Raw genomic sequence first — 27,636 nt, 5'->3', positions numbered from 1 at the left:
AAAATCAAATTTTCGATCTTGCATATAAATTTGGCTTGTGTTCAAAAATTTCTTCTTGTTTATCGTGACCACAAAAGCAATCACATCTTTAACCGTGTTAATGCATGCATTAGAATTCTCTTGCTAATACCAAATAGGTTGAAAAAAGTTCACGAAACAATATATTTGTAGTATATAACATTATGTAACGATGAAAAATCACATAATTATTCAAATTTATATTCAGCACAGCAATATAGTACACATTCTGTCAAAACCCACAGGTCTCTGTTGAGTCCTCAGTTCTGTCACAAAAGACAAATACATGCTCTGATTTTGGCAACCCTAAAACCCTTCTTCTTTGTCAAGATTGTTACTGTGATTTCGCAAAAAACCCTTTTTCCTGCTTCTGAGATGCCTCCTAAAGGCAAAGGAAATGGGAAGAAGAAAGGTAAAGGTAAAGGAAAAGGAAAAGGAGCTTCAAAAGAAACAAAATGCAGAGCTGCAGCAGAATCAGAACCAACTTCTCACTTCCATTTCCCAAGAGAAATCATCTCTAACATCCTTTCCCGTCTCCCTGTAAAAACCCTTTTACGATTCAGGTGTGTTAGCAAGCAATGGCGAAACCTCATTTCCAAACCCAACTTCATCGCCTCCCATTTCCGTCACTCTTCTTCTTTGCAGCTCTCCGGTTCATCTATTCTCATAGGCAGCCGTCATCACGAGTCTAATCATCATGTAGTCTCACTATACAACCCGCCGGAATCAGTTGTCCAGGTGGACAGCCCTTTCCCCTGTTTCTTCCCCAATATGTACATTGTGGGTCCTTGCCATGGCTTTATCTGCCTTTTTAATCCACCATGGGGTGAACTGATTACCCTTTGGAACCCGTCGATGAGGAAGTATAAGATGGTGGAGCTCACTGATAGCTTGCCCAGTCCAGGACTGCACTTTTTGACGTCTATTGGTATGGCTTTTGATTACCAACATAACGAATTGTTGATCTTGAGAATCTTTTGTGTGGGAATAATGTTTGAAGTCCCGAATCACGTTGAGGTGTATTCGAGTAAGAGTGGGAAATGGAAGAAGCTGAAAAATGAGATGATTTTTCATATTGTTGAGTTTACTTGCAATGTGATCGTTAAAGGGGTTGCATATTGGTTGGTTTGTATGCCTGATAAGTTCGGATCGCGTGCTGTGTTTGTGCGATTTGATGTGGGGAAACTAGTGTTTGAGAAGTTACCTTCGATAGGAAGGCGTAAGAAACATCAATATCTTGTGGAATTGGAGGGTTCTCTTTGTATGTTAGACTGGGATCATAAAGATGATTGTCATATGGATGTTTGGGTAATGGATGATGTTGATGGTTGGAGTAAGAAATACAGTGTTGGACCTTTAGTCGGATTTGACCGAATCTTGGGTTGTTTGAGGAATGGTGACATTGTAGTTAAGAATGAAAATGGAGTCATATTCATTTGTGATCCCATAACTAATTCAGTCAAGGAAAATTTCAGCATTGATAATAGTAAGGATGAATCATATGTGGTTGTTGATTATTCAGAGAGCCTATTTCTGATCGGAGGGATGCTACCTGTTAAGAAGCAAGATGCTCAAGATAAATTAGCGCGCAAAAAAGTCACAAGGTTTGATGATCAATTTATCATTATAATCCGTTTATGCGACTACATATACATATATTTACTTGCTATGTGTAGGTTCTCAGCTCCCACTTTTAGATGTTGTCATTGCTTCAGAAGTTTTCTTATCTCATGTGCACGTGTACGTGTTATACAGGCACTCGAGGGACTTAGCACATTAATTCTGATGTGTTAATTACTGTCTGAACTAAGTCTACTGATTACTTTAGTTAATTCTGTTCAACTGGTTGAGATGCTTGTGTATTTCTAACCATCGTATTATCCTATAACATAGACAAATTAATTGAAATGACAAAAAGAAGAAGAAGAGAAGATAGAGAATCCGTTGAGAAGTTAACATGTATCCTAGGTATTCGTACTTCCATAATAGCATTGGTGCAAAGGTCCCCAACAAATGGACTTGTGGTTGTAACAAACTGATTTGTGAACTAGTCGAGACACATGCTGGCTTAGCCAATAGCACTATTTAAGAAAACATTGGTCCAATTCTATTGATCTTGCGGAAGAGTCTTTGAAATTTAATAAAAAGGATGAACACATACTCAGAACTGTATTCCCCTGGTCTTGGCGCTTTTAAGCTGAACTTTGAATCAATAATGATACGTGTGAAATACTAACAGAAGAACATATGGAATTTTTGACATATATGGACCTTTGTTCATTTCATTTTTTTTCTTTTGTCATTTGTCATTCTCGAAAACAGAAGAATGTACGCAACCTGGATTATGTCATTCTTGTCACAAGAAAATAGTAATACCATATCGATCCTGTCGAGCTATGATAACTTTTAGCAAGGGAAACTTAGAAAATCGACTCCTGAACTGGTTTACTTATCTTCTATGAGACAATTGTTTCCCCCTCCCCTCTTATTACTGATGAAAGTATTAGAACATTTGTTGCCTTTATTCAATTGGTAATTTCCTCCTTTGTTAATTTGTCTTTCAATCTTTGAACTATGAATGGACTGGTCATAATGTTGGCATCTGTATACAGTGTGGAGTGTGTGTGAATGATATCAAGCACGGCTAGGAAGAGAATGAGAGCGCGGAAGTAGCTCCTTTAGTATTACTTTGTCGATAATATGGAAAGAGTGTTCGCTAGAGCTGCATAGTATTTCTATTCGTAACAACACAGGGTTTTTTGTTTTAGTAGTTCAAATATTGCTGTTAGTGTAGACTGTAGATGCTAATAGTAAAGAAAAACATGCTTTCTTGTAGGATTTCTACCTTCTGCATACATCTTAAATGTTGAATTTTCACATTACATAGATAACTTTTAACTCATTTTGAGAAACTTACAAAGTTTAGTTTTGTTGTTTGATGCTACAGGGATTGCTTAAAGTTCTTGATGGGACAACCCTCAGAAATCATCATTCCTTGATTGCTCCTTTTTGGCTAACCTGAGAGATGTCATGAAGAACACTTTTTTAGTTTTTTGGTGAATTCATGTTTGTGGTATAATACTTTTTTGAGTTCCAAACATCGTTCCCTTTCTTCTTTCACCCAATGTTTGCCCCTGTTCTTCTTTTTATTTTGTAGTTATTTGCATGAACTGGTCTCACTGTTTCGTGTGTATTTTCGTCTTCCTTCTTTATTGGCTATGTATTGTTTCATATTTTTTTTCTTTTTTAGATTTATATTGACTATGAATTCTTTTAAGTATGAATTATCAGTTATGTTGTGTTCATCTTAATTTAAGAAAATATTATGTCACAACATACATATAAAAATAGATTTGAAAAAATAGTGATTGATCATAAAATAATTTTGTATAAAAATGTTTGATATTTTATATTACGATAAAACTTTTATAAGATACTAGATACTTTCATAAGACAACAACTATATCACATGGTATGCGACAAAAACTTTTATAAGATACTAGATACTTTAATTGATGAACATAATAGTTTGCCGGTTCGGTGTACACGTAAATTTCATTTTGTTTGAATTACCCTCCCGAACGTGTTTATTCATCCAATGCGTGCACCTTTTCTGTCCACCTGGCGTAGAAATTGAAATCACACTCTACTAGGCACGTGAGGGGTGTGATATTTTGTCACTTCATAAAGCTACAACAGTAAAAAAAAAAAAAGTAAAATCTCTATTTTCTTAATATTGACCGGCCGCAGACGACATCACCGTCGTCATCGTCATCATTATTGAAGCCCAACGGCCAGTTCTTCGGGTAGCAGAGTTGTTTCTCATCGTTAAAATGAATAAGAATTCCGATTCAGCTGATTGAGCAAGGTGAGAGGAGATGGAGTGTTATGTGAGCTGGAAGAAACCGTGTTTTTTTTGCGGCGGAAAGAAAGTTAGAGTGAAGAATTGATTTTGCATCGGAAAGAGAGATGAGAAGAGGAGATACAGTGGTTGGTGGTGGAGATTGACGTCGACCGGAAAAGGAGTTGGAGTATGATATTTATTTTTTGTCATTTTAATTTATCTAGGTGGCTATTATTTATCTAGGTGGAAATCCACATCATCACTATTTTTGCCAGCTGATGCGCGTGTGTAGTCACACTAGGAACAACAGACAAAAAGGTGTACGCGATAGTGGAATAAACAAGTTTGAGAGGGTAATTAAAACAGAATATAGTTTAAGTGTACACCAAATAAAAAGCTTCAAGTTCAGGGGAGTGATGAATACTTTAACCCACAAATTAAAGAAAAATACATAAACAAAATATCTCCATAAAAGAATTAGTAAACATACACGATACCGTGGACAAGATCAAAATCTTCGAGCTAGATTTATGCTTCGACCATGAAGTTTGCATTGATAGTAAGTCACCATGTTTGCATCGCAGTTTCACTCGCAACATCGGATCATTCTCATCATAACAAATACGATTGAACATCGTATTTGATATTTTTCAATCAAAAACTAATCACAAAATTGAGAAGAAATTAAACCATAAAAAACTTTAAATTAACGTTTCTACGGGAAATTAAAAGATAAAAAGATGAATTCCTACCTTATTTTCTTGAAGAAGATGATGAAGTCGTCAAATAGAGAGCACCAACATTGTTCTTAATATGAAAATCAAAATATTAGGGCTACCAATGGCTATTTTGGGTTTAAATTAGGGAAGATGACATAAATTGATTAAACAATTAATAATAAAGAAAAAAAATGACATGTGGCACTTTTAAACTGGTCAATGAAAGTGAAAGCTGGTCCATGACGCGTCTAACGTTCGTGTAAACATCCCAGAAAAGGGAATGGATAAAAATGACCCATTTACAACGATATATAGTTGTTAAGTAGGGTGATAGAAACTTTGAAAGTATAGGTGTCTTTATGCAAAAATTTGACAATTTTGATGGTGTCTTCATGTCTTTTTTCTTTAAATAACGAAAATATGTGACAATTTTGCTCCCTTTTAATGGTTCACTAACACCATTATTTTTGTATCTATACACTGGTGGATAGAATCATTTTTTCTCGACACTACGATTGAAATAGAAGTATAATTTCAAATAGAACTATTATTTTTGTGTAATATTTTTCCCTTTCAAATATATATAATAAGTTCAATTGTTGTCCAATATAATACATTGTACCTTTAACTTTTTATTTTAATAATTATCTATAAAAAAATTTAAAAAAAACTTTAAAATGATATTTGTAAAATAAATGGTAGTGCATAATTTTGTACATGTTAAAATAGAATATTCGTTCAATTTTTTTCCACCCTTTTAAATTTTATTTATCTCTTTACCAACTATTATTCATTTATTGGGAAAATTAATATCTTGAGTCAATATTCATTTGATTTCCCAAAAATATGAAATAGTACCACTTTCGGCAAATAAAAGGATAAATTATAAAATTAAAGTAAAGATGATTGGTTGAAGGATAAATGATAAGATGTTATAATTATTATTTTTTTCATTATTAATAATTTTTATTACGTAATATTACATATAAGATAATATCTTATTTTAATTTTAAAGGTTAATAAATTTTAAAATATTATTTTATAAATTATATGACACTCACATAATATTCTTGCGCTGCGTAAATAATTTTACTACTATATCGTATAAAGATATATGTTAAAACGAATTGATATATTAATAAATATTAAAATTGAATTATGGGTCTGCCTATGTCAGAACCATGTGTCCGTACAGTGAAAGGGATTTAGACTTGCTAACAACAACTACTCCAATTATTATGTACGACTTATTTACTTTTAATTAAAATGTCATATTTGTCTTTAAATATAGTACAAACACTATTTAATATCTCCAATTATTAATAATGTATAATTAATTATGTATCAATTATAATTTTATCCCCTTCAACTAACCAAAAACTGTACTTTTTTTTATTTGATATTAATTGAATTTATGAGATAATATACATATTAAGAAAAAATTTATAAATATAATTTAAATCATATTTTTTTGACCTAGTTTGACTTAAAACGGAGTTTAAGAAAAGATTGAAGACTTTTTAATCTTGTGGTTCTAAATTAAAGTTACGTTAAATATATCAAAATGCCCTTTAATATTGTGGTCTTAAACATGTTACGTAGAAAGTTAAAATGTTGCCAAAAAAGAAAAGAAATCATTTTTTTAAACAAACTAAAAAGAATATTCTTTTTGAAACGAAGGGAGTATATATTTTATTTTTATTCTTTGTGAATCATAAATTTAAATATATTTATAATAGTGAAATTTATCTCTAAAAAATATGAAACTGCAATTAGATGAGTGTGTATTCCTATCTTTATCCAGAAAAAATTATCTAAAATATTGTCAACTAAAATCATCATTAAGTTGTCGTAAGTTGACTATTTTAATTTGTGGGGTACGTAATTGAAAAATAACGACCACGATGATAACTATATACCATCTCAAATGTATAATGTATATAAAATATTATCCAAAATTATTTATATCAATAATATATAACTTGTACAATTTATTTATTAATTATATATCCAATATATACGTATGATGTTATGTCATGTAACATGATTTTATAGGCACACATTATTTATTTGGAAGTAAATGATGTAATGTGCCTATATATTAATTATCAATTTGTGCTACCTTATAATTAGGTCCCCTACACTCTTGAAATTTAATTACAAAATGATATAGTGGGTGCACCTCATAGATATAGATCAAGATTATAATCCAAACAAATTAGGCAAGTAAGATTTCTCAAGAAAATTCATATAACAAATAATAAATAGTATTTCACTATATGTGACGCTAAATCATTTCCTTTATCTGATGTATCATTAAAAATATTAAAAACATTGCTATATTTCCTAGCCTTCAAAAGTCAAATAAAGGGAAACACCAAATTTAACGTATCCTCCAATTTAATATTTTTTTCGTCTAATATTAATTGTCATATTTTTAATTTTTAGCGTCAAATTATAAAAATATTGATTAATGTTGTAGAATATATTTCTTCAGCATTGATATATAAAAAATAGCAATGAATAGTAATTTTCGTATAGTTTTTGAATATCTAAATTTTTTATTTAAAAAATTAAATTAATGTAATCTGATTTAACTTAAAAAAATAAATCAAATTAACTTTTGAAAAATATAATAAAACAAATAAAAATAACATCGGAAATAAAATATTACCCCCTAATTATTTATTTATTATTGGAGATTGGACCCTCCCATCTTTTTATCTCTGTCAAGTTTGCAATATTTTGCCATGCTTCTTTATAGGGCAGAATTTTATTTACTTAATTCTTACAAAACAATCAAATCTGTGGCAGAGACAGCAGGGATAGAATACATAATCTCAAGTAATTTTTACAATTTCTTATAACTGTTATATTGAATCTTGAACTTGTACTAAAAAAATGTCAATTTTTATATATATATTTATTAAATTAAATTTTATATATATATATATATATAGTTTTTTGACGAAACGTATCGCTTTATAGCCTTGCCTTAGGTAGCTTCGCCCTTTAAGAACAATGAAACCTTCTCTCAATAATGTTGGTCCATCTCTAGGAAGTATATATCTACTTTAGTGAGTAACTTCAAACTTTCGAAAGAGTTTCACTTTCGAAATCTCTGATAAGAATTTAATTTTAATATAAATAGAAATAAAAAAAATATTTGAATTTGCAATACTCAATTTATTTGTATTTAATAGATATTTTTTTTGGCATTAAAGTTGTATATTGCATGTGATAAGTTCTACCATGCATTAAATACGTAGATCACAAATTTTATAAATCTGAGACGCATCAATCACAATAGTTATCAAATTTATTGCAGCCATTGTCCGTTTGGTGAGTTAACTGATTTTTATGTCTATAAAATTAGTATAATTTTTAATATTAGAAATGGAGTCAAAATTGAAATTTTATAATACCGTTTGATAGGATGTATTAATTAATTTAATTTTTTTTTTATTTAGTAAGATTATCTGATATTCAGATAATCAAGATATGTATTAGTTATTATGAAATTTGTAGCAAATCATAATATTAACAAAGTTATTAATAAATGGATAACATGAATAAAGACATAATTATTGTCTTTAATACACTAAATATATAATTATCGACTTATTCACCTCATCATTATTAATATATTGTATTCAATGTTGTTATTCTTATACGTTTCTCATACGATTCAAATGAATTCTAAATCTAAAGACAAGACCAAGAATCAGTTAATTAATTTTTGAACAACAATTTTATGTATATTAGATTGTTTAATTTTATATATACTCATTATTGTTCCTCAATTATTATTTTTAATTTTTTTGCAATGTAATTTTAATCTTTAAAAACACTCAACTGTGCTTCACATGTATGTTATAAAAAACAAAACTTTCTCAGTTATGTCCCATAATTGTCTCTCAATTTTATGTTATAAAAAAAAAAAGAAAACTTTCTATATTCCTTTAAGTCCCATAATTGTCCCTCAATTTTTTCTTTTTGTTACTTTATTATACTATAATGATTAACGAGAATCTCACAAGGCCATAATAAGAAAGTATAACTTATGATAGTTTCTATAAATATATAATGGCAATTTTAGAAAGAAATCTAATGCATCAATAAGGATAGTGATTGAAAGGTAATGATAATCTTAAAAGAAATGTAATCCATTAATAATAACAATTGTAATGAAATAGTAAGTATTTTTTTATTTTTAATTATAAGTCTCGCGTGGACAGAACACCACCGTATCAAACAAAGAAATTTGATTTAGGATTAATTAGTAAAACAAAATATACACTAATTAATTATAATTAAAGAATATAAGTTTTAATTAGTTCGAATCACAGGTCATGTTCACGTATATTTTAAAAACTTTTTTAGGACAGATACGTACACTAATTACATTTCCAGCTCATTTTATATGGAGGGTGGCCTACTTATAACTAATATATATCCACATATATAACCACTTCGTTGTCACAAATTCAAAAATTGATTTTTACACAATTTTCTTTAGCAATATATGATGTGAAAGCTTTTAAATCATTGTTTTAACGATTAATTCAACTTAAATGAATTTAACCTTTACAATTCTTTATCACAAAATTCAACATTTGCTAGTTCTTAATAATCAGGAGTATAAACCATATTCTCATGAATGATGTGTATATCTGAATTCAACATTTGAATATAACTCAGTAATATGATAATTGATATGGAAAAATATTTCAAAGACCAACATTACATTCAAAGTTAAAAAAAACAATTTATCAATATCTAACTTGTTCACACAACCAAAAATCGACCTTAACATTAGGAGTTATGTATTAGGTCAAAAATCAGATCCTGAGTGAAAATTTAGGGTCGAAGTTAAGAGTTGAGTCAAATTCAGAAATGAGGTCAAGATTAGATTCCAAATGGGGTAGGGTTATGAGTCGTGCCACAGTTAAAATTTGGATTTCGAGTTGAGAAATATGATCAAAGTCAAGAGTTGAGTCTTGAATCATAAGATCAAGGTTCTACGATTGAGTTCAAAGCTAAGCCTCATGTTGGGGCGAGTCAAGGGTCTAGAAAATATTTTATTCTACATAAAATAATTAATTTTCTTGAATTTGAGAAAAATATTTATTTTTAAATCTGAACAAAATCTAAAAACATCTAACATTTTCCTTTCACACTACCAACACACCTTAGATATTCTCTCAATGTCCAAATTGTACTCATCTTCTAATTAACGGGTCAAAGATGAATTCAAAAAGTCTAAACTTTATCCATTTAAAAATTATTCCCCATACAATCAAATATAAATACAAACAATTTATAAGCCATTAGCTCTTGTTCATAACACTATTCATGATATATATGACAAAATAAGTAGTCCAATAATTAAAAGGAATTTCTTTTATTAATCTTCCACACAATCCCAAATATTTGTCACTCCATCAATTGCTCCAACAAACATTTTAAAAGAATCTTGATCATTTGATCAAGTTACGTGTATTCACACACTAAAATTTAAAATTAAAAAAAAAAACAAGGAAAAAAATAGAAAAATAATTAAAATGGGGCCAAATTGATTATTTTTTTAAAAAATGGGCAATCATCGTGTGCACCTGTGTGCAAGGAAAACTTTGCAATCATCCTTTGGAGCAATGGTTGGAATATACGAGATGTCATCGCAGCCGTCGGTTTTGTGTCTCTTGAAATCAATCAGAGCCGTAAACATAGCAATGAAAAGCATCAAGTGGTTAATAGCATACTTCTGGCCGACACACGCATGGGGCCCAGCACCAAATGCTAGAAAGTTCTTTTTGTAAACCCGCTCCTCTTGTCTCTCCTCCATGAACCGGTCCGGTTCAAATTTCTCCGGTTCAGGAAAACCCTGAAATGATGAATCAAAAACCGACGGGAACACAATTGTTCCTTTTGGGATAACGTAATCTTCGGTTAACCGGAATTCTTCGCCGGCAATATGTGGCACCATTGTCGCCGGAGCTCTGATTCTGATTATCTCACGCGCCACCGCTTCCAGGTACTTCATTTCCCTGAGCATTTCCGCCGTCAGCGGCTCCTCAGATTCTGGCGACCAGAATCTCGCTACATCCGACCGAACTTTCTCCAGAACTTGTGGGTGAGAATCTAGAAGCACGATTGCCCATAACAGAGCAGAAGTAGAAGCATCTTGAGCAGCAAAGAGGAAGTCGAACAGGTAACCTCCAAGTTCCTTGTTACTGTACTGAAATGGCTTTTGTAATCCATTGATCTTAGCTTCGTTAATCTCTCTTAAATTTTCCTGCATCCAGAAATCAATCAAGCATGTGGGTTCTTCTTCGTTTTTCATCTTGTTTAAGCTTTGTTCCACACAAACCGAAAGGGTGTCAACTAATCTCCCAACTGCTAATCTAGCATTTCTGAAGGCAAAACCCGGTAAATCAACAGGAAGTTTCATTAACCCAACATTGAAGTAATTGTAATCAACATTAAATCTCTTTCTCGATTCTCCATCCAAGTATGGACCAACGAACACAGTCTGAGAAGTATCCAAGTTCATATCCCTGCAAAGTAGACGAAGCGGGATTGGGGTGTTAGGGGATTTGGATGCTTCATCTAACCAGGACTTGAAGTGTTTGATAATAATCCTCTGTTGAATATCAGTGTAAGTTCCCAGAGCTTTAGGGGTAAAATTTGGGGCAATTCGTCGGCGAAGGTCTTTATGTTCTTGCCCAAACATGTAAATCAAGTTATGTTCGCCGAATAGCTTTTTCCCAAAAGGGTGACCGATAAGATGGAAAGCGTCAGGGCGGACATTGGCAAAGACCTTATGAGAGAGGTCAGTTGAGTGGATGTAAAGAATGAACTTACCTATGATGTAGTTAACAGAAAAACCATGGCTAGTAGACTTAGCTAAAGCTGATTGAAGGTCCCAGAATTTAGTTGGATTTGTGACTAAGGGAATTACGTTGCCAAGGAAGGGGAATACAAGAGTTGGGCCAGGAAGAAAACGCTTCTTCTTGATGTAAGAGATCTGTTCAAGAAGAAGTAAAAAAGCTATGAAAGAAATGAAATAAGGTATCCATGGAGATAACAAACCCCAAATGGATGCCATGTGATGAAGTACCGTACAATATAGCTCTCTTCTTCTTCTTCTTCTTCCTTAGCCCTCCACCGGAAACTGTTCGATAATATGGATTTGAATGGTGTGGTTAGGGTTTATATAGTAAGATGGAAGAAGGAAGAAGGGTCAATATATGAAGGTTGGATTGGTGGGTCAAACAAGAAAACCGAAAGAGAAAAAATATAGTGAAAATTGTGCAACAAGTTGGAAAACGTGGAAGAAGAAAAAACCAAACAGACCAAATCTGAATTATATTAGGCAGAAATTTCAGAGTCTCATTTAACCTCTTTACAGGTAGTTTCAACTTTTGGAGGAGGAGAAAGTGTGGTATATTCGATATAAGGAAAGCGGAAAAACGAATCAATTGACTCTGGGTAAAGCTTTAGTACACATTAGAGTCGAGCAATGTTTATGACATTTAACAGTCGTTTGATCCTGAAATTATTATACCTTATGCTAAACGACTCGTAAGGGGGAATAGAGAATGATTATTTAGGGTTGGTGGGGTTGAAATCCAGCTGGTGATACTAGTAGTAGTGGTCCAGTGGAGGATTCCAAGACACTTGCAAAGAGACAAAAGCAAATATTATATGGGGAATTTGCTCTTCTCATTTGAATCTCTCTGTCCCAAAATCATTTTAACCTATTGAACCTTATGGGGACAGTTTGCACACCTCGAGTCCATCGGACATTTCATTGCCTTTCACCAATTCAAGTATCGAATAATTATGTGCTCAACTATAAATTTTCTAAGGTTGGAATCGGAGTAGTAAATTTGTTTGGCTTTGTAAATTACACGAGTATTTATAGAAATCGGGTTGAATATCATAAACAGATAAAACTTATCAAATTTATATTTAGACTCCTTAACTATAGGTGTCGCACCTGATTTTTGATTGAATCTCAAACATGACATGTGAAAAATAAACTAAAAGTTTGATCGGAAAAGGAGGCTGGCTAAGTTTCTTGGACTATGCAAGGATAAAGACAATCAATAGCCCCTCACACTAAAATTTTGGGTTTTCATGCGTATAAAATGGAAATTAAGAAATGTGTGTAATAGTTACAGTTAGAATATAAATCAAGTATTAGGTAGAACAATTAGTTAGCAAAGGAGATGAAGAATTTACAGGTTCTAAATACTTTTTTGAAAACAAAAAACACAACAATGGCACCTTATTTCCTTCCCATTTAACAAATATTGCAATCAGCATACCAACGAGACGCAAAAAACCATGGAATATTCTCAACCAGCTAACAGAATGATAGTAGGCTAAAATTCATATTTCTCATAATTGTTTCACAAATTTAACCACGAAAAAAGAAGCAAAATTTATAGGCAAAGCCAACATCAGTAGAACTACATAGTAGAGGTGAATAAGATTCAAGTCCATATCAAAAATAACACCTGCAGCATTCTCAACAAGCCTTACAGCCTTCGTCCTCTCCTACCACCCTTTCTGCGAGTGCTATCAGTAGGAATTGGAGTCACGTCCTCTGCAAGATAATTTACAAAGTTATGTGATCATCAACATTGAAGTGTTTCTCACAAGGCTTAGCTGACACACAAAAGCTAATCATTACCTATACGACCAATTTTCATTCCTGAACGAGCAAGAGCCCTGAGAGCAGACTGAGCACCAGGTCCAGGTGTTTTGGTCTTGTTTCCACCAGTGGCTCGAAGCTTGATGTGAAGTGCATTGATGCCAAGCTCCTGTACTCAAAAAGACAAGACCCAAAAGAGTGAGCAGAATGAAACACATTACTCAACTGATGGTCGATGGTATTGGAATGAGAACTAAATATAAGCTACAACCTTGCATCTCTGAGAAACATCTTGTGCGGCAAGCATAGCAGCATATGGGGAAGATTCATCCCTATCAGCTTTGACCTTCATTCCACCTATTAGAAACAGGTGACACCGGAAATTTATTACAACTCTTCCCAATAAACAACTAAGACAAGGGTAAAGAGCAGGAATATAGATGAGCTTTGGAATCGTTAAAACATCAACAGAAAACCTAGCAACTTCTCAAGTTGGATAATTGGTGCACCAGTATTGACATTTAGAAAGCAAAAGTTCTTAATGTCCACAAGAAATTTAAATAGGGCTGCAATGACAAAGAAAGTAACAGCACAAATTTGATCAAATAGAAATTTACCATATGGTATTGTTTAGAAATGTTATAAAGAATTTGAAGTAGAGCTCAAATGGTTACAATAATAACAGGGCTTATAATCCAGAAATTGCTGAAATTCAATAGATAAAAGCTTTGACGTCCTGATACTAGGTAAAAGAATACAAAAGCTAATCACCAAAAATGAGCTTCAGTAGAAGAGAATTATGGGAATAAACATATCTATATTGAAGATATAAAGGGTGTATGCAAGGAAGAATCAGGATTTAAGTAGCGCAAATTCAGTAGCTAATGAATCAAAGATAACAGGCTACTAGACAAAAAGATAAAAAGAAGTGCGAAGACAAAAACAATTAGGCAAAACAAAAGAACTTGTGATGTTCAACATAACCAGTGATATCTATTCAATTTCCGAACATAACATAGCACTATGGCGCATGATGCTTGAAACTAGCAGTAGAAGCCAAGAACTAACACCAAACCTAGAAATGTCGTGAACATCAACTAGAGCATAGTAACACATTATAGACTATTTTAAATTAAACAATTCTCTGATAAAATGTGACAGTAATTATAAGTGAAACCAATGCAACCTAACTCCCACTGAAACCCAAAACGTGACTCTGCCATGCCCAGCAAGGATAGCATTAAGGTATACAACATTATCCAGTGCAATCACAATAATAACATGTGCTTTCTCATGTTACGTGATTGCATTAAGGTACAAATCAAATAATATAAGGGAAAAAATGGAAAAGATGTCACTCAGATGGCTTTTTTGTTGTCAAAATAGAGCTTACAATTGCATGTCGTAACTCTACATGAATAAAAGGCAAGTAAAAGCCAGATTATGTAAAATTTGATCCCTTAATTTATCAACCCCTCAACATATACGCCATGTACCAAGATAATCAAATTTATGTAAGCCTACTCTGTAAAAAGATGTAGTCCTTACCAGTAATACGAACCATTGTTTCCCGTCCAGACAAATCAGTCACGTGCTGCAGTCCAAAAACAAAGTATGTAACTAGTTGAGACAACTTACTGAGACAATAAATAATAATGGATACATTGGTTACCACATACAATGAAAGTGTCATTGAATGATGCAAAAATGTGAGCGACACCAAAAACAAGCTCTCCCTCTCTCACAGAAGGACCAAGAGTAACAGTCTCTTCCTTTGGCTCCCTAGTCCTCCTCTTCGACTGCAAGGCCAGGCAATTAACATTACAACAAAATAGATATCGAAAGAAAGCTCAACACTGATCATTCTTTCCTTCACTTATCCCACAAAGCAAAACAACAATTTCCTTTTAAAAAGTAAATCTAACAAAGGGCAGATCCACCATAGAAGCTAACTGTTCACCAGAACACTCTATATCTCTGTCAAAAAAGTTGAACTAAATATGTATAAATAATCAATAAAGAACCCACTAAACCAAATGGATTTTGGCCTTTAACCATAAACTTAAAATACTGATTAAGCAATCTGACTATGTAACAAGGTTCAACAAGGCTCACTTATAGAGTTCATGCATCACTTCTAAACCAACTACAGCTTGTCCAAATTCTTTAATTTAGAAGTCATAAGCTTCAACAATTTGGTTTACAGAGCAAAACTTTAATCAACCATTATCTACAGCTAAAATATGATGTATCCAGTTTGTATCATTTTTCAAAGTGAAGTATCCAGATAGTCTACTGAGTTATGTTCCAATTCGACCGATCATTGTTCTAAACTACTGATATCTAAATGTTATAAGCAAGAGATAGAAACAATGGGGACCATGTCTTTAAGCAAGATCAAAACAATAACAGAGGATAAACAGATATTCACTAGGAAAGATATAATCTTTTTTTCAGAAATCTAGAAGAATAACTAATCTAAGCATACCCAGGTAACTCTATGGATTAAATTGAAGCTATCCTAAAGATAAAAGCAGCAAATAACCTCAAATTCATCCACAATATTCAAGGAAAACTATTATATTCGATAGATTTCATTACCATGGTGTTGTTTTTGTTACTTCTGCTGAAACGGCGATGTTGAATACGGAGGAGATTGAGTTCAGAGAAGGCGATTTGGATTCAGCTGCAGCTTTATATGTAGCAAGACGGCTTTTAGGGTTTCAGCATCAAACTTAAAAAATAAAATTTTCTAAAACAACCCCCCACATGTTTCTGATAATGTTCAATTGAATCATTCTCTTTTTTTAAAAAATCCAAATTGCACCATTACTTCAAAAACTACCCTTTCTACCTCAAATTATCTTGTCTTATTTATTTATTTTTAAAAAAGAGAAGATTATTTGTTACGATAACGTGTTTAAGATGATAAGATTCGACTAGATGCGTCAAATACATATTAATGGTTGTTTGAGTTGAATTTAATCAAATCAATTATAAGATTATAGAAATAAAATCATAATGAATTTCTGGATACATTTATAAATGTATCAAATATAATTATATGTTTAAAATGTGTATCAAATATATATATGTCTATTTGATTCTCGATAATCTTTCTCCTTTATCCGAATTTGAGACGGGCGATACAAAGAAGCCAGTAATAGGGTTATTTTACGATTCTCAAGTATTTGGATAGTAACAACTATTCCTAGTTAAGTTACAGAGGTAGATCAAAATAACTACATTTTTTTTTTTGGAAAGGAAAAAAAAAACAGTTTCTTCAATCTGTTGTCTAAGTTTGAACGCAAAAGAGAAAATTTGCAGGAAGTGACTTGAACTTCATGAGGTGAGGTTATACTGAAGCCAGTCCCACATATCCAGCAGTCAAGGCCAAAATGCAAGAAAAAACATATGCACCAGCAACAATGACAGGTTCTTTTACTCCACATAATTCAAGGTGGTGATGTAATGGTGCCATTCGAAACAAGCGGTGTCCAGTTCCTAGGAAGTGTTTCGTTGTCTTGAAGAAGGAAACCTGAGACACAGGTAAGACTGTGTCAGTTGAATCTAAAAAATGTGCAAACATATCGTGGAGATAATTCGATGCAACATTGTTAAGAAATAGGTTAGGACAATCAAGGCAGAGGTTGTATATGAACTAGACATTAATTTCATTTTCACATAGATGCAGCAAAAACTCAACATCAACACAGGTCCAAGAACAAGGACCATCCCAAGCAACCTTAGCTGAACTTACGAGAGTGGAGAAGGCAGCTTGATTAGTTAATTACATTTGCACAGTGAAAGATTCGTAAAGCAATAAGGAAGCAAATTTGAGTAGAGTGATGCAAACTTCTCAAACTACAAAAAACACATTTGTTTCTCCTTAATTCCCTTCATAACTACATCTCTGAAGAGAAGTTCACATGGACGATCAGGTGAAAGCAAGAGAAGGAAAACATATACAATGTAAGAAGCCTAAGTTGCATTGTGAGGTAGGTAGGTTGATAGGGAGGGAAGGGGAACTGACCACATTATTAGAAGTTCAAACTAAAGATGAAAGGGGCTAAAGAGAGCAATGAATTCCACTTCCAAATTCTCAAACACCGACAAGTAGACTATAGAAGCATCTCTATATTGCATAGTTCAAACAAGAAATCCAGAATAGATAAAGTTACCTACAAAAACATATACAGGGTAATCCCATGGGTGGGGGACGACGGTACTCCTACCTCCTAGGGGTAGAACAATTGTTCGCAAAAGACCCTAGGCTCAAGTAAAGCATACCAGAGCAAAGGATAGAGTTACCAGAATGAGAAAAGCTAATAATTTCCTATTTGCAAACAAACTGATAATTATCCAGAATTTTTGAGAAAGAGATAAAGGATTACACTTACAGAATAGTTAACAAGTTACCTGCAGTATAACTGATAGTGCTTCGAGGACAAAAACACCAGATGAGATGAACAATGGAAAGAACATCCCCGTACATGCAGCCATAGAAGCTAGAGCACCCCCTAAGGCTAAAGCTCCTGTATCACCCATAAATATTGATGCTTTGTAGCGGTTGTGCAGAAGAAAACCTGCACAGGCTCCTGCCATAGATGCTCCAAATATGGAAAGCTCTGTTTTGGACATAGAAACCCATACTCAGCAAGAATCATGGACATTCAGAAAATGCAAGTTTCAAGATACAGCTTCTCTAGGAAATTAAAATGAAACCTTTTTTCATCACAAAAATTTGCATGAACACTATTGGACTAAGTAAGACAACGAAGTCAGTACAGTTGAATTGCAATTAACACCACAAGGATCAACAGTTCACGCACTGACCAGAACATATAGGAAGCACTGCAATAGCCATTGCAATGAACGCCAATGTGGCTGTTCCTCCAGCCAATCCGTCGAGACCGTCAGTAAGATTAATTCCATTAGCCATGGAAGCAAAGCAAAACGAAGTTAAAAAAGGATAGAGTCTTCCAAGGCATATGAGCCCAAGAGGCGCGGGTAGGGGAACCACTGTTTTCCTGCATGCACACAGAAGATATGAACCTTAAGTGATACAGAACCAATTTTTTATGATATACCACATTGGATTTAATAACTAGCTGAGAAAGAACAGATTTCTGTCATTATATACTGCCTACAGGAAGCATGTTTGCATCTTCTGTAGCAGAATATCCAAGTGAGCTCTAAGAGTCAAGCAAGGCTATAGGCTTTGAATTCTTTATTCGTTCTTATTTTTGTATTCTAAAGCCGAACTGTAATTTTTTAGAAGATGTGCAAGAAACTGATCTATAAAACAGAATGAAGATTAGTGTTGTATCTAAAACATCCAGCATTTGTATATGCTGCTAGGAAGTCATCAAGATCAGTAATTCCTATCATCCTTTTTTTTTTGGTATAGGTCACCCCTGTCATTCTTATATGCCCCCTGAGTTAGTCGCAACCTTAAGTAAGAGAGTTTTAATCCAACTATGGAATGCTACAAAATTCAAAATGCGGCATTGACCAATTAGAAAATTCAGGATACAAATTTGTTAGGACCAAAGGCAAACTAGGGACTAATCCAGTTCATTAAGAAACATCAATTTGAAGGGTGAGAATACATGAGCTTAAATTTTGTTGATATACTGAATAAGAAAAACTAGTTGTCAATTTAAAATAGATTTGTGAGTTACCATCATAAAAAGGTTGATGAAATTAGTTACAAGAATGTATACATGCTGTAGGGTGACGATATGTCCGACGCATACAGCCAAAAGGAGAAAAATGTCCCAGCAGCAACCTGTGTACCAGAGAGGAGTACCATCAACTCCAGAGAAACAAGAAGCAAAAGTATGATTTGCAAAAAGTACAAAAAAAGGAAAAAAGGCTCACCTCCAACATGATCCGAAATCGAGCAGACAAGCCAACATTATTATTCCTCATACTTATCAAATCATCAAGTAATCCAATTGCTGCAAAAGTTAAAGTTGCTGCAGAAGCTCCAAGAACTTCCAGAGAAGAAAATCCAACAATAATTTCAGCAACAATTACTCCAATTGGAATAAAATACAATCCGCCCATTGTAGCAGTGCCTTTCTTACTAGAGTGCCGAGCAGGCCCCTCCTTCCTGATTACAGAGTGGAGTTTCAAACTACGAAATAACGGGACACAGACATAACCTACACAAGACACTGCCACTGCGGAGATGAGAAAGGGACGCATTAGGTAAAGTGGAGCCAGTGGCAATCTAACAATTTTCCATGCACAGCAATCCACAAGAGACAGAAGCACCGTCGAGAACATTATGAGACCTATGTTGTTTAGAATGCCATATTTTATCCTGCATATATGGGGTTTGAAAGGCACTTAGAGAATGGAGAAATTAAGAAAAACAACCTCCCCAGAGTAATGCTAAACAGACAATCTTCACTCCTTTAAGTTCATCAGTACAATAATTTAATAGCAGCAAAGTATATGGCACATTGAACATATATAAAGATATACAGGTACCAGTTATACTGGTAGAAGTAGATCTACCTTTTTCTCTTGTACGCTCTGCCAAGCATTGTTAGCTGGTGAGTTCTTACGGTGTCGTCAGCAGAATAAAGCTGCTCCTTGGAGGTAGGCAAATCAACATCCGTGATTGGCTGTAGTAAAATATCTCCATCACTGTCTTCACCTTCACTTGATGAGAACCTATATTCAACTGCTCCATTATTATCTCCCCAGTCATGAAACGAAGAGACCCCAACATCCTACATAAGAAAAAAGAAAAAGACATATACAACAGAATGAACTAGTATTAGGTTTGATCCATAGCAGCAGGGTGAAATCTATATAGAATATTGTTTCATTTATCCTCATTCTTGTACACCTCTTTCCTGTTGCCTAAACATATTTTTAGTGGACACCTGACAGGTCTCACTTCAATCTGTCTTAGCAATTAGAATCCTGATAATTCCCATCGAAGAAGAACTCCAATTGAGCATTGTTTTGGTGGATGAATTTTTTGAAAAGGTTTTTCTCGAGGAAAATAGTTTCCTAAGCCAAACTAGTTCTCTTGTTGTCAGTATCTACTCTGTTCTTCATACTTCATAGCACTTGTCCAACCAACATGAAACAATATTTTCATTCCTTGCTACTGGTAATCATCCTCACACCTTTCCTCCCTCCACCAACACGATATTTCACTGACGTAATGTATACACAGAAATGACTTTAAAACATGAATTTTTTAGGTAAAACGTCTTTCATGAAACAAAATTTTCCGATAATGAAATTCTACATCCTACCAAATAGAACAGTAAACTAATAAGTATGTCTAAAATTGGTTTAGAAAATCAGACAGTCTATCTTCTCATAGCTTAAATGAAAAAAGCAGCAATACACAATACGAATAACAACAATAAAAAAAAAAGGTAGCGAAGAATTACATCATCCATTGCTCGAACTTGAAAAAGCCTAGGAGGCAAACAGAACCCATAACGCCTAGCACTTGATCTACGGATCTTTATCAAAAACAAATTGCAACCAAAAACAAAGAGAAAAAGTCAAATTAATCAATAACCCACTTGAAAGGTACGAAAACGATAATAGTATTTTGCAAAGACTATTCACAGTATTACCTTCACAGGAAAATGAGAGCTTAATCGGAGATGATGAAAATTGATCAATAAACGCTGAAATTTCAGATTCAGAGACCCTTTTCGAAATTGAGAAACCCCAAGTCGATAGAAATCAGAATTCAAATCCAAATTTGAACCACAAGATTGAGATCGCATGACTAACATTTTTCAAAGTGTAAAATCAAAAGGATTATCCGATTCACATGAACGTCAACTCCATTAAACAAACATATGTATGAAAATTGGTTTGATTTTGCAGAAAGAGAGAAGAATAAAGGAATATACTGAGTTCAAAGAAGAATGGGGAAAGAGGGAAAAAAATAATCCTCCACCTGACTTCGAATTCCACGGAAGAAAACCTTTCTGGAGTGTGGTGTGTAACGCTCCATTAAAGCGCGTAAGAAACGAATAAAAAATAGAATGTTTTTTTATTTATTAAAAAGAAATAAAATTAAACATTATTAACGGGGTGAAAGTTTAACTAGTCAATCAACTTGGCTATAATAATAGAGAAAAATGAAAAAAAAAAAGATTATACTATAGAAATTCGATCTTTATTTATAAATTATAAATTCAAATAACTAAGGAACGGTGTATATTTTTCTCATGGGATATTTTTTTTGGTGCGATGTGAAAATATGTTTTTTTTTCTTTTCTGGACGCAAATTATAGATTTTGTTTTTTCATGAAAAATTAGAAGTTATTGATTGCTAATCCTTCTCCCTGTCAATTTTATGTGAAGTGGGACTAGACACGAAATTGTTTATGAAAAATTATGATCCTTAAAAAAGTTATGATATTTTTGTGACAATAAATTCTGAGCACTGAAAGTAAAAATAAATTATATATATAAATATAAGGATGCCAAATTTATAAAACAAATTATGTTAAAAATCATTTCAAATAAAACAAACAAAAAAATATAAATATCTCAAAACCATTTGAAGCGTTAGTTAGTGGTCACCGTGACCTAGACAATTGATTCTGCACAAGTAAAGACAGGTGGTATACTTTGAAATTCAATTTATATTTTAATAGAAAGAAAAAAAGGTGATTTTTAGCGCACTAATTCAATTTTAATTTTAAGTAAATTCTTTATTCTCAAACTCGAACCCGAGATCTCTAGGAGAAAGGAATAAAGGATAATCAACCGTCTTCAAACACATTTAGAAAAGACTGAATTTTGAAGGTATTTTTCTCCATCATCAACACAGTAAGGTGCTGTGTTCAGAAAATTGGATTGGATGTATCAAAGTAATTTTAATAAATCACCTTACTTACTACATTGCAAATTTAGGAAACACAGATCAGACGTTAAATCAAGTGGCCAAACAAAAAAAATGGTCTTTAATAACATAATGGCACAATAGTACAATGTTATATACCGCTGTCTCCAGGAACCCACAATTCTATAACACATGAGTACATTTCAAAGCACCAACCATTGAAATTCATCATCCAAGCATTTTTCACATAGCAACACAATCCTCAAAACATAAGATTATATTTGCAGTAAAACACACTTAACAAGACATCATTAGCTTGGAGATGAAGAAAGAGGTCGGCCTCTTCCCATAGCAAATCCTCTGGTTCCATCGGGCATTCTTGGACCAGGAGGAGGTTTTGAGGGTTCAACCAAATGAGTGGACGAAGTAGTTCCATGGCCTGGTGATGTTTAAACAAAAATATCATTAAATTCAAGAGAATAAGGAGAAGCAAGAGGGAGAGAATAAGCAGTTTCCGGAGATCTACCATGTCCATTTGTGCCACGCTTGTTTCTCCTTCCACGGCCTCGATTTCTGGTTGGCACCCTGGGCCCATTTTTCTCCTTTTGTGCATGCTCACCAATGGTCTCCTTTGATAGATGGTCACCCTCCTGAAATGCAAAAAATACATGTATCAACAATATGCAAGAGATATTGATAATGTGATAATGTACTCCACTAATCCTGAAATTTCGCTTTCATTGATCCTTACGAAACCATGAACTGCAGAGTTTTACTATTGCCATCAGTGAACATGGCAGCTAGACAATTATTTGTCTAGTGTACGACATAAGAAGACAGTTCAAGAATGAGTAAAAAGTTGATTGACTTGACAATTGGCACAATCGAAAAGAAACTGGACTGACAATCGAGTGATTGGTGGATAACCATACCACGAACTATAAAGACAGGGAGTAAACAACAAGGTACTGTTTGAACTTTCTTGCATAACGATGACTATAATACTCCTTTCCTAATCAAACAAGTTTGAACATTTATCTCTTTGTTCACCTTTTCATACTTTTTTTAAAGAATAAACACCCTAAATCCATTTGGCAGATGTGTCTCGTGTGAAAGAAAATATTTTGGGAGAATACACAACTTCCCCTCTTGATCCGAATTATCAATAACATATAAAACTTTGCACCTAATATTTCCCCAGACACAGTACTTTCTCAAAATGCGTCTCACACTACCCAGTGTGGTGACTTGATAGACTAGGGGTTTATAAAAGCATTTCAAGTGTTATTTAGACCCACTTTCCTCTGTTCCCCATTATTATTTCCCTCACTCTTTTCCAGCATAAAGGAACTGAGCCCTGAAATACAGATATCTTTAATGATCTTTTTTTACCTCCCTCTCTTTTTTAAGAAAAACTTCCCAAGCCATGACCTAAAATTTTCAACTCAATCCAACCCTTTTCCCTCTCTCAAACCTTGATAAGGCTTTGATGAGGAATTGGAAAAGAACCATAGACGTTGATTGAACCAAAAAATGGAGAGGATAAAGCTTTTTGTTATGTCAGTTGACATTTCCAGCTGGGCTCTTTTTTGGATTTTACAGACTAAGCTTTTGGTCAAGTATTTTGTGAATGAAAAGTGTAAAAAACAAGAAGAGTTAGAGGTGTTAGTGGGATTTTCTACAATGGATGTGAGTGATGTACGAGTAGATGAGATGAAATATGAATTGCCACATTGATGAAAGAGGGAATAGTGAGAAAAGGAGGAAGAAGGGAGTGCACTGGTGGAGTGAGGAGATGATTTTGGGATTCTGTGGTTTCAAGGCGTGATAATGATTGAGGGGGATAGAGTGTTACTGAAATATGCTTCTCGGTGAGCTCCCTAAGAAAAATCTTTGAGAAGAGCAAGGGTGGAGTTATGTTTCATGGGAAGTGTGTCTAAAATGAGGTTGATTCTGTATGTGCCAGTTGCCATATGTGAAGGTATGGAAAATGATTGAGAATATTTTCTCTTTGGGAGAAAGAAATTTTGAATTCTGTTCCAGCCATAACAGCATACAAGATGGCTCTTTAATTATTTTATCAACTTTCAACAACTTCCTGACTTCCATCCATCAGTTTTCATCAACTTTTTTCTTCTTTTGTTATCCACTTCACCCTATTTCTTAAGGTATGTTAATCAAAACTTGGAAAATATCCATAATAAAGTAGGCATTACTCTTCTGTTTTCTAGCCACTAAAGCGAATATACTAAACAACTATATTTAGACATAAATCTAAAGATTGCAAAGTAATAATGATTAACCTCTTCGTCTTGTGAATCAACACGATGCTCACTTGAATTGTGTTCCTCATTAACTGCCGGATCAGATGCTTGGATATTGTTATTCCTATCAGAATCTGGATCTCTCCAACCTTTCTTGCTTTGGCCAGGCTTGTTCTGAAGAGTTAATATAACATGTTATACAAGCATACACCAATGACAATATTATTCGATGATTAAGGAAAGGAAGATAAGGAGACAAAACAAATTACTATTTTCTTGAGAAGCTTGACTCGCAAGCCAAATCTCCAATCCTGTTCATCATTCAAAATGGTCACCTGAAAAGACACCAACAAAATGAACAACAGATTTTATGAAATGACACAGCCAAAATGAATAGGAACCTGTATTAACACTCACAGCTTTTTCAGCAGCTTCCACTGTGTTATATTCCACGAGAGCATGCAACTATAATAAGAAAAAACGAAGAAGAAATAACCAAAGCATACATGAAGAAATAATATAATCCAACCACTTCAAAATTTCTCATATGCTCTTCAATGTGGTTAGATGCAAACTAAACAGCATGGCCAGTCAGATGCCAAACGTGATGATACTTCTCATGAACAACTAGGAAAACCAAAATTCTAAATGTAAGTAAACAGTTTTGAGACCCATCCCATGCTTCACACTAGTCAGGTCTACAGATGCTCTGATGTAGGAGCTGTAATTACATACCTTACCACTGAGCAGCTTCTCTGCAGTTGTGCATTTTCTGGGATCTCTTTCAGTGTGTGGATCACGAATGGTAATATGCTTCACACTAGAAGTTCAAAATAATTCAAGACCATCGTATCTAGGAACATATAATGATAAAAAAGAAAACAGTTTAAGAAAAAAGAAAAAGGCAACATACTTTCCAGCCTGGCCAAATATGCTCCGAAGGTTGTTCACTGAATGATCCTCAGGTAAATTTTCCACCAATACAGTACAAACCTAGAACATGGTAAGTAGAAGAATAAATTCATCCAAACTTTAGTTTAGATTATACTCATCGAGTTCCAGTAGAAGTAGCAATACCTTGGGATCTTTAATCTCACTTAATGGAAGAGGATGAAGTCGCTTCACCTTTCTCCCATCACGGCTTACAACCTCCAGAATAAGAAAAAAAGAACAAAGAGAATGAAAGAAATAACCTAGGAATATTTGCATAAAGACAAAGAAGTTAAAAGGAGTATAAATCAATATTCTTTATAATCAACAAGAAGAATTGGACTTACAAGCAGAGAAGATTCCCTAAGTGCAGCTGCTATTATTGATGTCTCCTTCGTAAGCTTCTTCACTTTTCTGAAAGAGGCAATTACTTTCACAGGGACTGCAAGATAGAGCACAAAGTTGAGATTTTAAGATATAAAGAAGGTAGTGGAGTGCATATGTATAGGAGAGATACTAGAGGATACAAAAATATAGCCCCCCGAAACAGTTACTAAAAGAAGTGAACATAGAGAGGGAGTAGGAAAGATATATAAGGCCAGTACGAGAACCTTCCTCGTCATAAACAAATAAGCTCCAACACTTACCAAATCCTTCCTTGTCTCTGGTCACATACTTCAACAGAAACTTGTCAGTAGGCAAATTTTCATCGCTGAAGTAATACTCAACCTGCAAGAGGCAAAATTTCCTCTAATTTTGAGAACTGGAGAGTGGTCAGAAGCAAAAACTGCCATGTAGTAAAAATTATCTGGTACAGACTTTATTACTAACATCTAGCCATAGATATGGGTAGGGTTTGTGTATACCTAATCCTCCCCATACTCCATTTGTGGGATCTCACTGGTATGTAGTTGTATTTAGGCACTAAAATAGAGCAACAAAGCTATAGATACCAAGGACTAGTAAAAGGCTAGAGTTATCAAAGGTAAATGCTAATACCTGAAGGTTGTATAAAGCAAACGTTATGGTAAGAGAATACCAATGTATGTATGTAAGAAACAAATGCTCATTAACCAAGTCTGTACAACTTCACTTAAGGAAAGGTTTCTGAAATACAAGAGTGAAATCATGCATTTGCCATCCATTCTGATGGATGCAGAAAATCTTTGACAGGTACCACATAGAAGTCTAGAAAACATCAAGAAGTTCCTTTAAAAGTTTCAGCAATATGTTGCTACTACAATAATGAACAGACCTACAATATCTCAAACAAGTTCAGAAAAATTAAATCTTTTTCTCAAGTACTATTCATATAATTAAGAACCACAGGAAGAACTTGATAGGGACATCCGATGATAAAGAAATAAAATCAAAATCAGATTTCGTTTACTACAATCAAATGAGGAAGTCTAAGAACATATGAAACAATTCCCATTTATACCTCCACCTCTTCTACCGTGTATAAGAAACATTTCTAACTTTTAAATAATAATCAGCTAATCCAGTAACCCTAACTTACCAAAACCTACAGAGCAACAATAAAAATCTGCAACCAATCAATCCAATTGAAAATTTTCACTTAAATAAATTTCTGTGCTACCCACTTGTGGGATTACTCTAGGTATGTTGTTCTTGTATACCTACAATTAACCAAATTTCTTAACACCCACCCATTCCAATTGCACAGAATCATCTAACTCAGTCAAGAACTTCGACTTTTTAACCTATAACCCTAAAATTCAAAAATTCACCCAAGAATGAAAAACCCCATTACGTCAATTGATGAAATAAACCAAACCCATAAGAAAAACAATTAAAAAACGAACCTGCTTAACGATCTTGCTACGAAGATCATCGGTGAGTACAGTGGCGGTGACTTGGGCATGGAGTTGATCAGACGGCTCAGAATGATCGTTAATAAAGTGAGACTCCGGCGATCCAACAGGTGAAAAATCTGGATGATCATCATCATCATGGGGAGGAAATGAAGCGGTCTGAGAAGGTATAGGGAGTACTCCTCCACCGTCTGCTTCCATTTTTATTGTTTTAAAGGAGAGGGAGGAGAGAAGATATGGAAAACTGAAAGGTCAAAGAAAAAAAATCATCATTTTTTCCCCTTCTTCCTCCTTCTTCTTCTTCTTCGCTTGATCTCTCGAAAAAGTTTTACTGTAAATAGGCAAGTATATATAGAGAAGATCAATAGAGACGAGAGGTTTTTTTAAGTAAATAATAATAATAATAATAATAATATTTAGTCTATTTTAGTCAATTTAGTCCAGCTTTCAATTATACTACTCTAGAAAAAATAATTAAATTATTTATGATGATTTTTTGAAATAATTATTAGTAATTTAAAA

The 27,636-nt window shown here is 33.7% G+C and overlaps 5 protein-coding genes and 1 long non-coding RNA gene across 6 annotated transcripts; 1 reads left to right on the top strand and 5 right to left on the bottom strand.

Moving 5' to 3' along the window:
* The first annotated feature begins 154 nt into the window (after window positions 1-154).
* Window positions 155-3,312, top strand: LOC101245022 (F-box/kelch-repeat protein At3g23880-like). Its single transcript, XM_069294454.1, has 2 exons — window positions 155-1,622; window positions 2,966-3,312. The coding sequence occupies exons 1-2, from the start codon at window positions 394-396 to the stop codon at window positions 3,015-3,017; spliced, it is 1,281 nt and encodes a 426-aa protein (XP_069150555.1). The 5' UTR covers window positions 155-393; the 3' UTR covers window positions 3,018-3,312.
* Window positions 2,845-4,733, bottom strand: LOC104645892 (uncharacterized). The gene is made up of 3 exons (XR_003245261.2): window positions 4,615-4,733; window positions 4,353-4,523; window positions 2,845-3,036 (listed from the first exon to the last, which is right to left on the bottom strand). It is a non-coding gene; the product is annotated as an uncharacterized lncRNA (long non-coding RNA).
* A 5,100-nt stretch (window positions 4,734-9,833) lies between these two features.
* CYP710A11 (cytochrome P450 710A11) lies at window positions 9,834-11,851 on the bottom strand. The gene has a single exon (NM_001247585.2). The coding sequence runs from the start codon at window positions 11,687-11,689 to the stop codon at window positions 10,184-10,186; it is 1,506 nt and encodes a 501-aa protein (NP_001234514.1). The 5' UTR covers window positions 11,690-11,851; the 3' UTR covers window positions 9,834-10,183.
* Window positions 11,852-12,901: 1,050 nt separating this feature from the next.
* On the bottom strand, window positions 12,902-15,939 carry LOC101245320 (ribosomal protein S11 family protein). The gene is made up of 6 exons (NM_001329219.1): window positions 15,845-15,939; window positions 14,923-15,042; window positions 14,792-14,837; window positions 13,515-13,600; window positions 13,283-13,412; window positions 12,902-13,195 (listed from the first exon to the last, which is right to left on the bottom strand). Exons 1-6 carry the CDS (start codon window positions 15,845-15,847, stop codon window positions 13,128-13,130), a joined length of 453 nt encoding a protein of 150 aa, NP_001316148.1. The 5' UTR covers window positions 15,848-15,939; the 3' UTR covers window positions 12,902-13,127.
* Window positions 15,940-16,304: 365 nt separating this feature from the next.
* On the bottom strand, window positions 16,305-21,145 carry LOC108281121 (phospho-N-acetylmuramoyl-pentapeptide-transferase-like protein). The gene is made up of 8 exons (NM_001329513.1): window positions 20,860-21,145; window positions 20,668-20,742; window positions 19,772-19,989; window positions 19,127-19,574; window positions 18,970-19,034; window positions 18,080-18,273; window positions 17,663-17,871; window positions 16,305-16,781 (listed from the first exon to the last, which is right to left on the bottom strand). Exons 1-8 carry the CDS (start codon window positions 21,022-21,024, stop codon window positions 16,599-16,601), a joined length of 1,557 nt encoding a protein of 518 aa, NP_001316442.1. The 5' UTR covers window positions 21,025-21,145; the 3' UTR covers window positions 16,305-16,598.
* A 1,137-nt stretch (window positions 21,146-22,282) lies between these two features.
* Window positions 22,283-27,433, bottom strand: LOC101245912 (la-related protein 6A). Its single transcript, NM_001329218.1, has 11 exons — window positions 27,106-27,433; window positions 25,927-26,008; window positions 25,627-25,721; window positions 25,427-25,498; window positions 25,263-25,342; window positions 25,085-25,169; window positions 24,767-24,814; window positions 24,619-24,684; window positions 24,389-24,523; window positions 22,612-22,735; window positions 22,283-22,524 (listed from the first exon to the last, which is right to left on the bottom strand). The coding sequence occupies exons 1-11, from the start codon at window positions 27,313-27,315 to the stop codon at window positions 22,397-22,399; spliced, it is 1,125 nt and encodes a 374-aa protein (NP_001316147.1). The 5' UTR covers window positions 27,316-27,433; the 3' UTR covers window positions 22,283-22,396.
* Window positions 27,434-27,636: the final 203 nt, after the last annotated feature.

Source organism: Solanum lycopersicum, chromosome 2 (genome assembly GCF_036512215.1).
Source record: "Solanum lycopersicum chromosome 2, SLM_r2.1".
Classification (NCBI taxonomy): Eukaryota; Viridiplantae; Streptophyta; class Magnoliopsida; order Solanales; family Solanaceae; genus Solanum; species Solanum lycopersicum.
Note: the sequence above shows the minus strand (reverse complement) of the source record. Positions and strands in the feature narration are given on the sequence as shown.

What these genes read in the sequence shown, in the direction of transcription:
- LOC101245022 (XM_069294454.1), top strand. Translation starts at nt 394, where the DNA reads ATGCCTCCTAAAGGCAAAGGAAATGGGAAGAAGAAAGGTAAAGGTAAA. An exon ending in GCGCGCAAAAAAGTCACAAG is followed by an intron (nt 1,623 to 2,965) that starts GTTTGATGATCA and finishes TTGATGCTACAG; the next exon opens with GGATTGCTTAAAGTTCTTGA.
- CYP710A11 (NM_001247585.2), bottom strand. Translation starts at nt 11,689, where the DNA reads ATGGCATCCATTTGGGGTTTGTTATCTCCATGGATACCTTATTTCATT.
- LOC101245320 (NM_001329219.1), bottom strand. An exon ending in CATTCAATGACACTTTCATT is followed by an intron (nt 14,838 to 14,922) that starts GTATGTGGTAAC and finishes TTTGGACTGCAG; the next exon opens with CACGTGACTGATTTGTCTGG. An exon ending in AACAATGGTTCGTATTACTG is followed by an intron (nt 13,601 to 14,791) that starts GTAAGGACTACA and finishes TGTTTCTAATAG; the next exon opens with GTGGAATGAAGGTCAAAGCT.
- LOC108281121 (NM_001329513.1), bottom strand. Translation starts at nt 21,024, where the DNA reads ATGTTAGTCATGCGATCTCAATCTTGTGGTTCAAATTTGGATTTGAAT. An exon ending in AGAGCGTACAAGAGAAAAAG is followed by an intron (nt 19,575 to 19,771) that starts GTAGATCTACTT and finishes CCATATATGCAG; the next exon opens with GATAAAATATGGCATTCTAA. An exon ending in AGTGCTTCCTATATGTTCTG is followed by an intron (nt 17,872 to 18,079) that starts GTCAGTGCGTGA and finishes TGTCCAAAACAG; the next exon opens with AGCTTTCCATATTTGGAGCA.
- LOC101245912 (NM_001329218.1), bottom strand. Translation starts at nt 27,315, where the DNA reads ATGGAAGCAGACGGTGGAGGAGTACTCCCTATACCTTCTCAGACCGCT. An exon ending in GTAGCAAGATCGTTAAGCAG is followed by an intron (nt 26,009 to 27,105) that starts GTTCGTTTTTTA and finishes TGCCTCTTGCAG; the next exon opens with GTTGAGTATTACTTCAGCGA. An exon ending in TTAGGGAATCTTCTCTGCTT is followed by an intron (nt 25,499 to 25,626) that starts GTAAGTCCAATT and finishes CTTATTCTGGAG; the next exon opens with GTTGTAAGCCGTGATGGGAG.